The 12,810-nt window shown below is 47.7% G+C and overlaps 4 protein-coding genes across 4 annotated transcripts; 3 read left to right on the forward strand and 1 right to left on the reverse strand.

Annotated features, from left to right (window-relative positions):
• The first annotated feature begins 173 nt into the window (after positions 1 to 173).
• GGS25DRAFT_483804 (S-glutathione synthase) lies at positions 174 to 1,524 on the forward strand. The gene has a single exon (XM_049260403.1). The coding sequence runs from the start codon at positions 893 to 895 to the stop codon at positions 1,451 to 1,453; it is 561 nt and encodes a 186-aa protein (XP_049119499.1). The 5' UTR covers positions 174 to 892; the 3' UTR covers positions 1,454 to 1,524.
• Positions 1,525 to 4,225: 2,701 nt separating this feature from the next.
• Positions 4,226 to 6,330, forward strand: GGS25DRAFT_207433 (uncharacterized protein). The gene is made up of 3 exons (XM_049256849.1): positions 4,226 to 5,804; positions 5,865 to 6,063; positions 6,115 to 6,330. Exons 1-3 carry the CDS (start codon positions 4,344 to 4,346, stop codon positions 6,213 to 6,215), a joined length of 1,761 nt encoding a protein of 586 aa, XP_049119500.1. The 5' UTR covers positions 4,226 to 4,343; the 3' UTR covers positions 6,216 to 6,330.
• A 907-nt stretch (positions 6,331 to 7,237) lies between these two features.
• On the reverse strand, positions 7,238 to 9,513 carry GGS25DRAFT_207442 (UROD/MetE-like protein). Its single transcript, XM_049256850.1, has 4 exons — positions 9,369 to 9,513; positions 9,072 to 9,318; positions 7,671 to 8,937; positions 7,238 to 7,603 (listed from the first exon to the last, which is right to left on the reverse strand). The coding sequence occupies exon 3, from the start codon at positions 8,929 to 8,931 to the stop codon at positions 7,795 to 7,797; it is 1,137 nt and encodes a 378-aa protein (XP_049119501.1). The 5' UTR covers positions 8,932 to 8,937; positions 9,072 to 9,318; positions 9,369 to 9,513; the 3' UTR covers positions 7,238 to 7,603; positions 7,671 to 7,794.
• Positions 9,514 to 10,140: 627 nt separating this feature from the next.
• On the forward strand, positions 10,141 to 12,260 carry GGS25DRAFT_483826 (v-SNARE). The gene is made up of 2 exons (XM_049260404.1): positions 10,141 to 10,812; positions 10,868 to 12,260. Exons 1-2 carry the CDS (start codon positions 10,616 to 10,618, stop codon positions 11,547 to 11,549), a joined length of 879 nt encoding a protein of 292 aa, XP_049119502.1. The 5' UTR covers positions 10,141 to 10,615; the 3' UTR covers positions 11,550 to 12,260.
• Positions 12,261 to 12,810: the final 550 nt, after the last annotated feature.

The raw sequence follows: 12,810 nt of genomic DNA on the forward strand, positions 1-12,810 counted from the left end.
ATTAGTAAAGTGAACTGGCTTGGACATCAAGGTTGTCATCAAGGTTGTTGCAATAGGTAGCATTAGCCTCCCATATAAGTGTATATATATCTCACCCTCCCACCTGCCTGGAATTTCTCTGAAATGCGTCGAATTCATCGTGTCATCTTGTCCTTGGAAGGCCATACTACCTCGACAAAGATGAAATCACAACGAGCTATGCAGAAGGGTCGTCGGCAGATGGTAAGCGCATTATCTGCGAGAAACCTGCCTAGAACACTACCCCTCACCGACTCCCGTCTGCGAAGCACGCTTCTGCAATGGCATGGAGCAAAGATAATAAACCAACGGCCACTATACCGAGAGATTTCCTGATATGCCGACGAGGCGAAGCTCCCAAGAAGACGACTTGCCGCCCTAAGCTATTCGCGGGGTTGGTTTTTTTTTCTGGCTCTTGGCCCTCGGCCCCTTAGGATCTTCCGTAACCTACCCCCCCTCTCCCAAGTGCCGATGCGATGCATTCGTTTTCCAGCTGAGCTATTGCTGTGTGCCGGATATTGCCCGCATTTGATTACGCAATGACAAGGGGGGCTGAGGTTATTATTCTTTCGATCGACGATCGACTTCTATTGACGGGAATAGGAAGGCTAAGGTCAAGACGTCTGCCGCCGTGGCATCCAGCCGGTATGGAGGGGGGATATCTCGGCGCGCCGGATTTATCTCGGTTTTGCGTTTCGCAGTGTTCGATGCAGCTCAACCTCCATGTGCTATAAAGTACTGCCTCTCTCGATTGTGTCTGGGTTGGAGAAAGCAGTTCCAGATTCAATTTAATCAGCAATCCAAAAAACCACCCCCCAAGCACGTCACTTTACATAACCGAACACATCCAAAACCAACCAAATCACCCATCACCATGGCTTCTCTCCACCCGTCCATCGACAACGGCCTCGTCAAGGGGAACCCCGACTTCGCGGGCGGCAAGCTGCACTGCCACTGCAAGACGAACCCGGTCGAGATCACCGTCGCGTCCAACGTGCTGCACAACCACGCGTGCGGGTGCTCCAAGTGCTGGAAGCCCGCGGGCGCCCTCTTCTCCATCGTGGGCGTCGTCCCGCGCCCCTCGCTCAGCGTGACGGGCGCCCCGGAAAAGCTCACCATCGTGGACGAGAGCGCGGCGATCCAGCGCAACGCGTGCAAGGAGTGCGGCGTCCACCTCTTCGGCCGCATCGAGAAGGAGCACCCCTTCAAGGGCCTCGACTTCATCCACGTCGAGCTGTCCGACGAGAAGGGCTGGCAGGAGCCCCAGTTCGCCGCCTTCGTGTCCTCCATTATCGAGCAGGGCTTCGACCCCGCGAAGATCGACGGCGTGCGCGAGAAGCTGAACAAGATCGGGCTGAGCACGTACGACGCGCTGTCGCCGCCGCTCATGGATGCGATTGCGACGTGGACGGCGAAGAAGAATGGCGCTTTATAGACTGGTTATTTTTAAATGAGCTGGTTTATTGAGCAGGTAGTCGACTACCTAGGCTATTGAAGTAAAAAAAATAAAAATAAAAGGAGCATTGCAAAAAATTGTAACTGTATCACTTCGTTATTCATGTTCTTGGTGTTCATCCCTCGCCGTGCTTGTGACCGTGTAGTGTTGTCTGACTTTCTACGACTCTTTACGACAAACTCTTATAGAATAAATACCCACCTAGGTACACATTTGATACAATAACTTATTTTACTTGTTTGTTCCTTATTCGTTAATAACAAGGGCAAAAGGCAGAGTTGAGTAGGTATAGATCTCTTAGGATTCCCTCGGGTCTAGAAAGGAAGTGACAGCTAGGGAGAAAATACATCATAACCGCAACCTGAAAGTGATAAAACGAAGGTAGTACGAGGCCTGTTGTCACGAGGCGGAACCTAGAAGATACAGAATAATATCATTGTTGCGCGGGGACCTTGTATTTGGCCTACGTCAGTCCTCTTTATTCTAAGTAGCCCCCCCCTGAGTACGAGAATCCTCGACGCTTATGAAATATGATATCGTCGACACCTATGTATGGTGGCAAAGTTATATCACATTTTCTAAGTTTCTAGATATGATGTAGCTAGTACTTAAGCCGTGAACTTCAACAGATAGTTTACAGAAGACAAGAAGATTAAATCTAATTTTTATTTCGACATCAATGCCATAAACCGCTTTGATGTTTTCTTATCCACGATCATTTTAACATAGAGTAACTACGCTACTCATAGTTGAGCCACTACACCAGACGACCATTTCTCTCGAAGCATGGGGCAATTCCTACAGCCAAGTAGTCCCTTTTAATTTTCCAGGGCTTAGCAGCTGCTATAGAGGGAACTTAGTTTCGCCGCCCTGAAGATTATTGAAGCCAAGCAGTGCCTACACAGTACCTAGTAGTCATGGCTTCTGCTTGTAGGTTTGCATGGTTTTGCAGGATGTATAACAACAAAGTTCTTCCCATGCACTTTTGTTTGGTTTCTCACACATTTCCAGTTGCTAATTCCCTCCGTCTTCTTTTGGCTTACGTGAGAGAACTTGACTTGGAATGCTGGGGCTCTATGAAGCTTGGTGTAAGTTGACTTCGCTAACCTAGTTCCCACCCAACCCACACTTGTGAATTGTAAATATTAAGCCTTCCTAGTTCCTCTCGCTTTGATATATACCTAGACAGTACTCATAGTTATATATATGCCCTATTCTTGACATATTATCATTTTAGTAAGGGTTTAGTGGAAAGTGAAGAGAGGCCGAAGACAGCAGATAATTGGAGGAGAGGCCTTGAAAGAACAGCTGAGGCAGTCATGCGAAACAGCTGAACATGCAGGAAATATAAAAAATGACCAGGCCCCAGCCTAGGACCCTGAGGTCCACGAGTACCATCATTGATGATACTATGTAAGTCAATGTAACTAATCAGGTGCAGAAAACTTGAAGCTAGTGTCAGGTACCTACATAAGCTTCAAAGTACAGTACCTAGCAATACGGTCAATACCTACTCCCAGGTACCAGGTACACAGAGTCACAGACATCTACGATGATGAAGATGAGATGGGATGGGATGGAAATGCAGCTGGTGGACGACTGACTAATAAGTATTGAATGTTAAAATGGGAAGAATAAAGTAAAGAAGAATAAATAAAAAGCAAAAAGGAAAATGGCCGAGAACAAATGAACAATGGAATGGCCGAAAACAGCTAGTGCCAAATAACTAGTTAAAGTTTGGCAGGACAATGCCTGCCGTGCGAATGGCCACATTTGCGTGTAGTACACATGTGCACTGTACGGACCGCAAGTACTTGGGTACTTGGGTACATTACCTAGTACCTAGTATGTACCTAATCTCATCGATAGCAGCCCGTGTGATACAAACTTTTGATTTCTCGCATTTCAATTCCACACACCTTCCCATTCAACCCACTCAAACCAATCCAATCCATTCAACCTTACAACCTTACAACCTTGACACCTTTTTTCCTTCTTCTTCCCATTCACATTTTTCTCACTCTCGCGACCTGTCCTGGCAACCCGTCCTGGCAACGTAAAAGAAAAACTGACAATTACCACGGTAGAAGGATCTGTATTTCTGGACAGTGCATGCGCAACCCAGGAAAAGTAGGTACTACTTACTCGCAACAAACAATCCATCAATTTAAATCCAAACCATCTCTGCCTCTCTCTCTGCCTCTCTGCCTCTGCATAATCAATCCATCCATCCATCGCCTTTTCCATTCAACAATCAATTCAATTTTCCTTCTTCTCACACCCAAACCTTTCCACACTTTCAACCACTTTCTTCACCTTTCCCACCCTCTCATCCTCTTACACTCCAATCTCTCTCCCTCTCTCTACTCTCCAACATCCTCAAGCTACTTGACATCCAACCTGGTACTCCCTTCTACACCTTACTCACAACATCAGTAACTTCACTGTGCTTGACTCAGGTGACAATTGACACGAAACATCCACGACATATACATACATTGATTGGATGCGACACATCCTGGTCGCCTTTATCAAGACGTCAATTTTGCCTCGACCCATCATCTTGCCGCAGGTAACTAAGTACCACATTGATTGGACATTGTCCACCCAAAACTTGTCACCTGCAACTTGAATGCTGCTAGAGAGAATCATCAAAGCTTTTTTGCCTGCCTTGAAATCGACCTAGACCTCTGCTCTTTGATCTCACTGCAAGTATTTGTCGTGTTACATTCCTTGGGTTTAAAGCATCAGCGCAATGGCGGAAGCACAGCCCAATGTCCAGGCTATCCTGGCTGCCCTCGCTGGTAAGTTTATAGCTCCTTTCCTTTTCCTTCCAAATATTATAATATCTCTAGATCCATAGCTAACCATGCTTCTGTCCCTTATAGCGGCCCAAGGTGGTGCACCCTCAACGCCCTCGCAAGGCAATGCCCCGTATGGCACTCCAGCATACCCATCGAACCCTGCTGTCCCTAACCCGTATTCGACTATGCAACCCGGAGCTCAGCCCGTGCCCTATGCCAGTAGCGGGTATCCTATGCCGCAGTCTTCGACCTCTGGAAGCTTTGATTTGAGTGCCATTAGACCGGTCAACTCTGGGACCGTCCATCTCAGCGATGCTATTGCACAAGCTAGATCATATGCAGCTGAGCAAGGCTTGACGCCTTATGAGCAACCACTCTCGGGTGGTTATCCGCCACATGATGCTCGTACTATCGATTCCAGAGTATATAGATCTCGGTCGCGATCGCCTCGCCGTCGTGATCCATTTCGTGACAACTTCAATCCTTATCGAGATGAGAGACGTAATGATCGTGCAAATCCGCGTGACTATGGTCGCGACCGCTCCTTATCACCCGGCGTTAGCCGCTCTCGCTCTTCTGGTGGTGCTTTCCCTCCTCGTGGCGCAAATAGCCGTGATCGAGGTGTCGATGACGATGATTCAGAAATCATTGAGATTGAGTCAAGCCTTGTAGGCCTCATCATTGGACGACAAGGCGAGAACCTCAGACGTGTTGAATCAGAGACCTCGTGCAGAGTGCAATTCATGTCGCCCAGTGGAGAACCAGGCCCTTACCGCCAGTGCAAAATCACCGGCCTTCGTGCTAGACGTGCTGAAGCTAAGGCCGCTATCAATAGAATCATCGAGGACAGTGGAATGGGCGCCTTAGCACGCGCAGGTCTTGATGGGCCCCGACATGCCCGCCGTGATACCAATGCCCCTCCTGCTGCTAGCACAAACATGAGCGCCAATGCCAACCAGAGTGCTGTCTCCCCAAGCACCCTCAGAGATGGAGAGGCTTGTATGCAGATCATGGTCCCTGATCGTACAGTTGGCCTGATCATTGGCCGCGGAGGTGAAACGATTAGAGACTTGCAAGAACGCAGTGGCTGCCATATCAATATTGTCTCTGAATCCCAGAGCGTTGAAGGTCTACGACCCGTGAATCTTATTGGTCCTGAAAATGCTGCTGAACAAGCCAAGGAGCTTATTCTTGAAATTGTTGCCAGTGACAGTCGCAATGTCAATAATAGCAATGATGGTAACAGAGCTCGTGCACCCAGAGTCGACCATGGCCATGATAACGCCCAAGTTGGTGGTGGTGGTGACAAGGTCAACGATTCTATTTACGTGCCCTCTGAAGCTGTGGGTATGATCATAGGTAGAGGAGGTGAGACCATTCGCGAAATGCAAAACACGACTAGTTGCAAGATCAACGTCTCGCAGTCGTCAGGCCCTGGTGAAGTGGAACGTGAGATCGGCCTTGTTGGATCCAGAGATGCGATAAACCGGGCTAAACGTGCCATCGAGGACAAGGTTGAGGCAGTTGTAAGTACCCATTCACCTTTCCAGGCATCTGCCGGAGCAGACTACTTACTTACCTCACAGCGTCAGAAGAACAATGGTGGCGGTGCGGGCCGTGGCGGTGGTGGTGGTGGCGGCAGAAACCAACAACGCCGTGACTGGGACAGCCCCAGCTATTCCCAACAGGGAATGAGCAGCCAGCCGGCTGGATCGATGAGTGCCTCGACTGGTAGCGCTGTGCCAGCCGCTCCTGCTAATGGGGCTGAAGACCCCTATGCTGCCTGTAAGTTGACAGCAACATCCATTGATCATCTCAGACTAACTCCAGGGACAGATGGTGGATACCAGCAGTACTGCGCTCTCTGGTACGCCTATAGCCAGCAAGCCGGAAGCCTGCCTCAAGGTGGCGAGGCTCCTCGACCTCCGGGAGCGTAAAGGCTTTGCTTCGTACCTTTCTAATCGAATTCGATGGTTCCATCCACGTTACCCATCGACGCAAACGAGCTGCAGGGATTTATCTGCATTTATTTCGCCATTATAATATATTGGTCCTGATTGACGTCTTATTTCCCGGCAAGCAGAAATAGAAACCAGTCCTTTTCTTACGACATTCTCGTTACATGGAAAGATATATTGAGAGGATCAAAAGCCCAATACCCGGCGTTCAAGGAGTCAGGGGACGAAGATAAAATTCATGACTCGGTTTTTTACGACTTACACTGTTTTGGAATGAAGTTTTTGTTCTTACATTCCATGATCTCTCTTCTTTTTGATTTCGTCTCCAAACCGGCACCTTGACCCGCAGAAACAGACCGACGTACGATACATATGACACGAGACTCGCAAATGGAAATACAGCATGAAGGGCAAAGAGGTATTTTGGTTGGTGCACGTGATGGTAGAGGGGTGGCAGTGAAATTGGCGGCGGACTTGGGCATAGGGAAAAAAAGGGCGAGATGAATAACATATGCTTGGCGCATAAGGGGGGATGGGGGGGGGAATTGAAGGGAACCATCATGTTCATTATTCCCAAGTGAACTACTTTCTAGGTTCTCGATGCTTTTTATACTCGGTATCCATCTGTACTTCGTCGTACGGGGCAGCTTTACTACCTAGTACTTCTTCGGTGCTTTACTTACTAAACCGTTAGGCAGTTTAGTTAGTTAGTACTGTAACTAGGTCGTCTGCTGCTGCTTACCAGTCTCCAGTGCTTTTTTCCTCGTGTTTTTGCTTTTGCTGTTGCGCTGATGTGATTGATGTGATGCGATGTGATATGGTGCGCATGATTCCAGTGGATTTACATATCTAGGTACAGGATTCGAGATGGTTAGGTATCCTCATCCTCATGGCATTTGATTTGGGTGATTTGGGTGATTTGATGATTTCGTGCGTAGGACATTAATTACCTAGGTTAGGTAGGTATACATTCATTACACTGGCAAGTCAAGTCAAGTCACGTTGATACATACCTAACTAGTTAACTAGTTAACTAGTTGACTAGGTAGCTCTCCTCTCATTCTTTCGTTACTTCATTACTTCATATTTTTTCATTTCGGTTGGTGTACTAGGTATAGACATAGTAGGCAAGTAGGTAAGCCCCCCTTTTCACATACAACCCAAGGTTTTTTTTTTTCTGGTTACCCTCCTTCTCTACATAGTAACCTAGTTCTTTGACTCCATTTCCTCATCCGTTGTATGATATAGTACCTAGGTTGGTAGCTTATGCTTCTGTACTAGGTACCTAGGTAGGTACATATGTACTTAATATGTCTCATGCGGTGTTGAGCCGCCTTCTGGGTAGGTAGGTGTTGTTTAGTTGGTTGCTGCCCCTTATTGGCTGGCTGCCTCCCCACCCACCCAGAGATGATTTGGTTGTTGAAAGTTGTTTGCTCATCTACTAACTACCTGACTTTGGTAGACTAGCCCACTAGTGTTCAATTCCTTCTTTATTTTCTTTATTTTCTCTCTTGTATCGAATACTGCGCATGTATAAATGTCTGGGTAGAATGTCTAACTAAACAGACAAATCTTCACCCCAAACGTCCTTCGCGATTTCGACCATGAGTTTGACCTTAGCCCACTGCTCATCTTCGGTAAGATCGTTGCCCTCGGAGGTGGAGCTGAATCCACATTGGTGGCTAAGGCAGAGTTGCTTGAGGCCCTTGGGGCAGAAGGAGGCGGCCTCTTTTAGGCGGTTGATGATATCAGCCTTCTCCTCCAGATCGGGCTTCTTGCTGGTCATGACGCCGAGTACGACGACCTTGTTCTCGGGCAGGTGGCGGAGCGGCGAGAAGTCACCGGAGCGGGCATCATCGTACTCGAGGAAGTAGGCGTCTACATTGAGTTCCTTGAACATGACCTCGGCTACGGGCTCGTAGCCGCCCTGTGCGAACCACTGCGAACGGTGGTTGCCACGGCACAAGTGGATTCCGATGGCGAGATCTGCGGGTCGCTTCGAGATGGCTGCGTTGATGAGCGCGGCATATTGGCGCGCAAGAACGTTAGCGTCGCCATGTCGCTCCTCAGCCTCGGCGCGCATCTTGGGATCGCAAAGATACGCTAGGTTGGTATCATCGAGTTGGACAAAGCGCGCGCCAGCTGCGTAGAGGTCGGCCAATTCTTCCTGGTATACACGCGCAAGGTCTTCGAAGAAGGGGTCCAAAGTCGGGTAGGCCTTCTCATCAATGGTCTCACGACTATTGCGGAAATGAACCATAGTTGGGGAAGGGATGCAGACCTTGGTTGTAGCCTTAGCGCCGGCAGCCGCAATCTGGGACTCGAGGTATTTGAAGTCGTCCACTTGGATAGGCTTGTTGTGAGCGATCTTGTCCACAACCACTAGACGCGGGGGCATGGTTCCTCCAACACTAATATTGGTCGATTGCAGGGCGCCCTGATACTCTACTCCATAGAGATGTCGAAGGAAATCGACATGGAACCATTGTCGTCTGAACTCCCCATCTGTGATGGATCGTATTCCGGCGTCGAGCTGCTTCTTGACGACATCGGCAACGTACTTGTCTTCTAGCTCTCTTAGTTCTGTGGGCGTTAACTTTCCTTCAGCAGCCTGCTGGCGTGCTTCGAGAAGCTGGCTTGGCCGAAGGAAAGAACCGACCTGATCGGCGCGGTATACACCGTTTGGAAGAGACATGATGATCTATGAGGTGGGTTATATTTCGATGGAGATACAAGCGACTGAAAGACGAGAGAAGAAATTCAAGAAAAGTCCAAGACAATTTTACCCTAACAAGGAGGGGCAAGCTTATTACATAGTAATATTTTCTTGCATACTTATGGAAAGTAGAGCCCGAAAAACGACAGTAGTGCGCAACTAGTAGTCAAGAAAACCCCACACGAATGAATGACTTGCCGCGAAATCGCAATCTCGTGCCATTATGTCTCCAAACGGAGTAGCGCATATTCCTGGCAGCTGCTGGGGGAGACGAGGAATACTTGGACTAGGTCCCTGCCAGGTGGTATCATAACCTAAGTGCCTAAGAATCCTGGCGGAGGAGCTGGAATCCATTATATCCAGTACCTACTACTAGTTAGTAGTAGTAGTGTTGACATAGTGATACTGGGAAGTACTAATATCTTAGGCAGCTGACTACTCGGTAGGTATGTAGGTAGGAACCCGATCTGTCGGGGACCGAAGGCCTAGTTCGAAGACTATGATGATGTAGTAGAGTAGAGCAGGTACCTAGGTAAGTAGATATTGACTGTAAGGCTCCATATTGGACCCTCCCCCCCTGAGCAGTTAAGAAGTCGGAGTTACCCCAGTCACGAATATCAACACAACTAAGCGATGAAAAGTCGGTAATTGATTGAGGAACTCATACGACAAGGATACAAGGTGAGCAGAATCCAATAGAATATTGGTTGGAAGTGGTTAGAAGTGGTTGGATGGTTGAATACATTAGAAAGAGGTAACAATCATAAGAGGGGGTAAGCTCGGCATAGGTGAATAGACCATGAAGGTCCATTCTGATTCGCTATCGTCATTGGAAAACCATTATTTCCGATACAGGTTTACCGGTCTGCTGGTTTTAACACCCCGTCGATCAGAAGAAAGGGATCTGAGATGACAGGAATGTCGGGGGGGAGACTAAGCTTTTAAAGAAAGCATTCAACATTAAAGAATGAATATTGAACGTTGAACTTTTAAGTTAACCTTTGAGTGAAGACGCAACATTGTGGTACAGTTAACTATATGTATGCAGAGGGTGGGGTTCATAAATGTCGGACTATGTACATATGTAGTATAATTGAAATGAGACTCATTAAAATTAGTACAAGAGTATTACAGCAGATTAAATCCACTTTTAAGCCTCGTTCACACCTGCACTCAATTATTGGTGGAGTAAGTTTAGTGTTACCAACCTGCGGCAGCTACATATGTATGTACAGCCTGCAGTACTGTACTCCGTGAACCATGGATGGATTTACCCAGCAGCCCTAGGTAGCTAGGTATACAGAGAACCCAGACGGCCCAGACAGCCCAGACCGTCAGATTACTACAATTACTACGTAGTACGTACCTATTCTTAGGTTGCCATCTCTTGTCACGGTACATCCAATGTTGTATTGTACATACATAGTACCTACATTCTCAAACTGCGACTTCGTTGATAATTTGGCCTCATTCAATACTTCACTATTACTATTGCAGCTTGCTAGCTAATATCAAAAAAAAAAAAAAACAAACAAGCACATCCATCTCTCATCAGCCTTGTCATTATATCAATCTTTTATTGGCTCGCTCATTACATACTCCATTCTGGAACATCAGATCTCCATACGCAAGTCATCCGACATAAGACGGGTCGTTCGTTGCCATGTCGAATCCGAACCAACTGTACCTTTTAGCCGACCACATCAAACTATCGCTGCTGGAGCGCCAGCGTGCGCAGAGCCTCAACCTTGATGGTGATTCGAAAGATGGTCACATATCCAGGTCATTGGATCAGTTCCGAGATGGTCTAGCAGGACTAGAAAAGGAACAGAAAAGACTAGAGGAGGCTGGTGAGGAAGAGTACGTGATGATGGGTCCATGTTCAAATGTTTACATACTAACACAATCGACACAGAGATGCACTCACCATCTCCGATGCTTTGCCTGGTCTACAGAAACAATACAGCGACCTAACAGCCCAATTCCACGGCTTCTCTTCTCCCTCAAGCGCATCAACCCTCACACATCCGAACGACCCGACACTTAGTGCCGACTTCAAACACGCCACCACATCACTAACCGACCCCCTCACTGATGCCGCACAAGCCTCCTCCACCTCAAGCCTACGGCCCAAGGGCGTCCGCACAGCTTCCAAAACAGTACGTTTCACGGACAACCCAGCGAGCCCTGCAACCACCGAGACCGATCTTGAAGCGCAGCTATTCGGAGGTAGCCGGTACCGAGACAACCCCGATGATGGCAGTATGGGATACCGGGACGAGGCGTCAGGGATGGAAAACACACAGATTCACGCGTACCATCAACAAATCCTAGACCAACAAGACGCGCAGCTAGACGCGCTAGGGGTAAGCATCGCACGGCAGCGGGAGCTTAGCATGCAGATCGGTGACGAGCTAGACGAGCACGTGGCTATACTTGATGATGTCGACAGTGCCGTCGACCGCCATCAAAGCCGGTTAGACCGCGCCCGCAACCAAGTCGGCCGCATCCAGAAGGCTGCCGGCGAGAGCAGGCAGATGATCGCCATCATCACTCTCATCATCGTCCTAGTCCTACTTATTGCAATACTGAAATAAAGCAAATTTCAACTAAACAAAACATAAGAAAACGAAAAAATTACTTTGGAATCGAACCGAGCCGGACCGGGTCTTTGAACAAAGGGGTAATGCTTAGAGGAAGAAGAAGCGGAAAACGCGGATAGACGGGGTTGTGATTTGGCTAGATTTGGCACCGATTCCCGAAGCCCCCTTCGTTTTGTGTTGGCATTTATTTTTGCGGCATGGCGTGGCATAGCGGCGTTCGTTCTCATATCGCAAGGGGAAAGGGGCTCGGCATTGGTAATGGCTGGCTTGACCTAGTACCTCACCTACTTCCCTCTACCCCTTTTGGCTTCTTCTCTCCTTCTTGTTTCTTAATTTTACTATCTTATACATATCAAATCTGTATACAAACAAACAGTTGGATTTGGGACCGCGGACTTTTCAGTACCGACGTCTATCCATATAAGCCTAATTGGAGAAAGGGGAAGGCCGGGGAGGGAGGTGTCGTACATGATTACCTCTCTATCCAAGGCTTTCCGGTGCTACTTACTGCTGCCTAGGCCGTTTTATCTTCGCTAATGATGGGTGTATGTTCTTTACATACCTAGCTAGGTACCTACATACCTGCACACACACACACACGCACAAAACATACATGCATAACCTACCTTATGTACATGTCCAGTTCCGAAGAGATGGGATGGCGAAACTTTTGTTTGTTGGGGGAGATGGAGATGGAGATGGAGATGGAGATGGCTCAGGTATCTATCAATCTAGGTATATATCTCGATTATTATACATGTGTGCAAGGTGGATTGGTTAGATGGCTAGATATATTGGTACGTTAAAGTCACGGAGGAGACGACGACGACGGGGGTGGTTGGGATTAATTAGATAGGTAGTAGGTATTGGTATTATCTCTCATTGATGAAAACGCTCTCAAAAAAAAAACAACAATCTGAAGATGGGTTGTGAGTTTCAAGGTTGTTGGTGTTGATGTTGTCCAGACTTTTTTTGGTTTTGGCCTATTTACTTATTTGTACAATGGGCATGATGATGATAGGAACCTTTTGATTAGTTAAACCCATCCGCGAAGAATCATGGTGGTGAGGAGACGATGAAAAAAGAAAAAAAATGCCGTATCTTCATGATATCGAAAGACATCCCGGCAATCCTTCAATTCACATCGTCGGGTCCCGCCTCGCCATCCCTGTCCGTCCAATCGGCTTAGAAACCCGACAGAGAGCCCCTTGAATTCTTCCATTCTTCCATTTTTCTTTTCTGCTTCTTTTTTTGC

The sequence above is a fragment of the Hypoxylon fragiforme genome (genome assembly GCF_022984875.1).
Source record: "Hypoxylon fragiforme strain CBS 206.31 chromosome Unknown GGS25scaffold_3, whole genome shotgun sequence".
Taxonomy (NCBI): domain Eukaryota; kingdom Fungi; phylum Ascomycota; class Sordariomycetes; order Xylariales; family Hypoxylaceae; genus Hypoxylon; species Hypoxylon fragiforme.

Coding starts and splice junctions, on each gene's coding strand:
- GGS25DRAFT_483804 (XM_049260403.1), top strand. CDS start 893: ATGGCTTCTCTCCACCCGTCCATCGACAACGGCCTCGTCAAGGGGAAC.
- GGS25DRAFT_207433 (XM_049256849.1), top strand. CDS start 4,344: ATGCTTCTGTCCCTTATAGCGGCCCAAGGTGGTGCACCCTCAACGCCC. Junction 5,805..5,864: donor AGGACAAGGTTGAGGCAGTT/GTAAGTACCCAT, acceptor CTTACCTCACAG/CGTCAGAAGAACAATGGTGG. Junction 6,064..6,114: donor TGAAGACCCCTATGCTGCCT/GTAAGTTGACAG, acceptor CTCCAGGGACAG/ATGGTGGATACCAGCAGTAC.
- GGS25DRAFT_207442 (XM_049256850.1), bottom strand. CDS start 8,931: ATGTCTCTTCCAAACGGTGTATACCGCGCCGATCAGGTCGGTTCTTTC.
- GGS25DRAFT_483826 (XM_049260404.1), top strand. CDS start 10,616: ATGTCGAATCCGAACCAACTGTACCTTTTAGCCGACCACATCAAACTA. Junction 10,813..10,867: donor GAGGAGGCTGGTGAGGAAGA/GTACGTGATGAT, acceptor CAATCGACACAG/AGATGCACTCACCATCTCCG.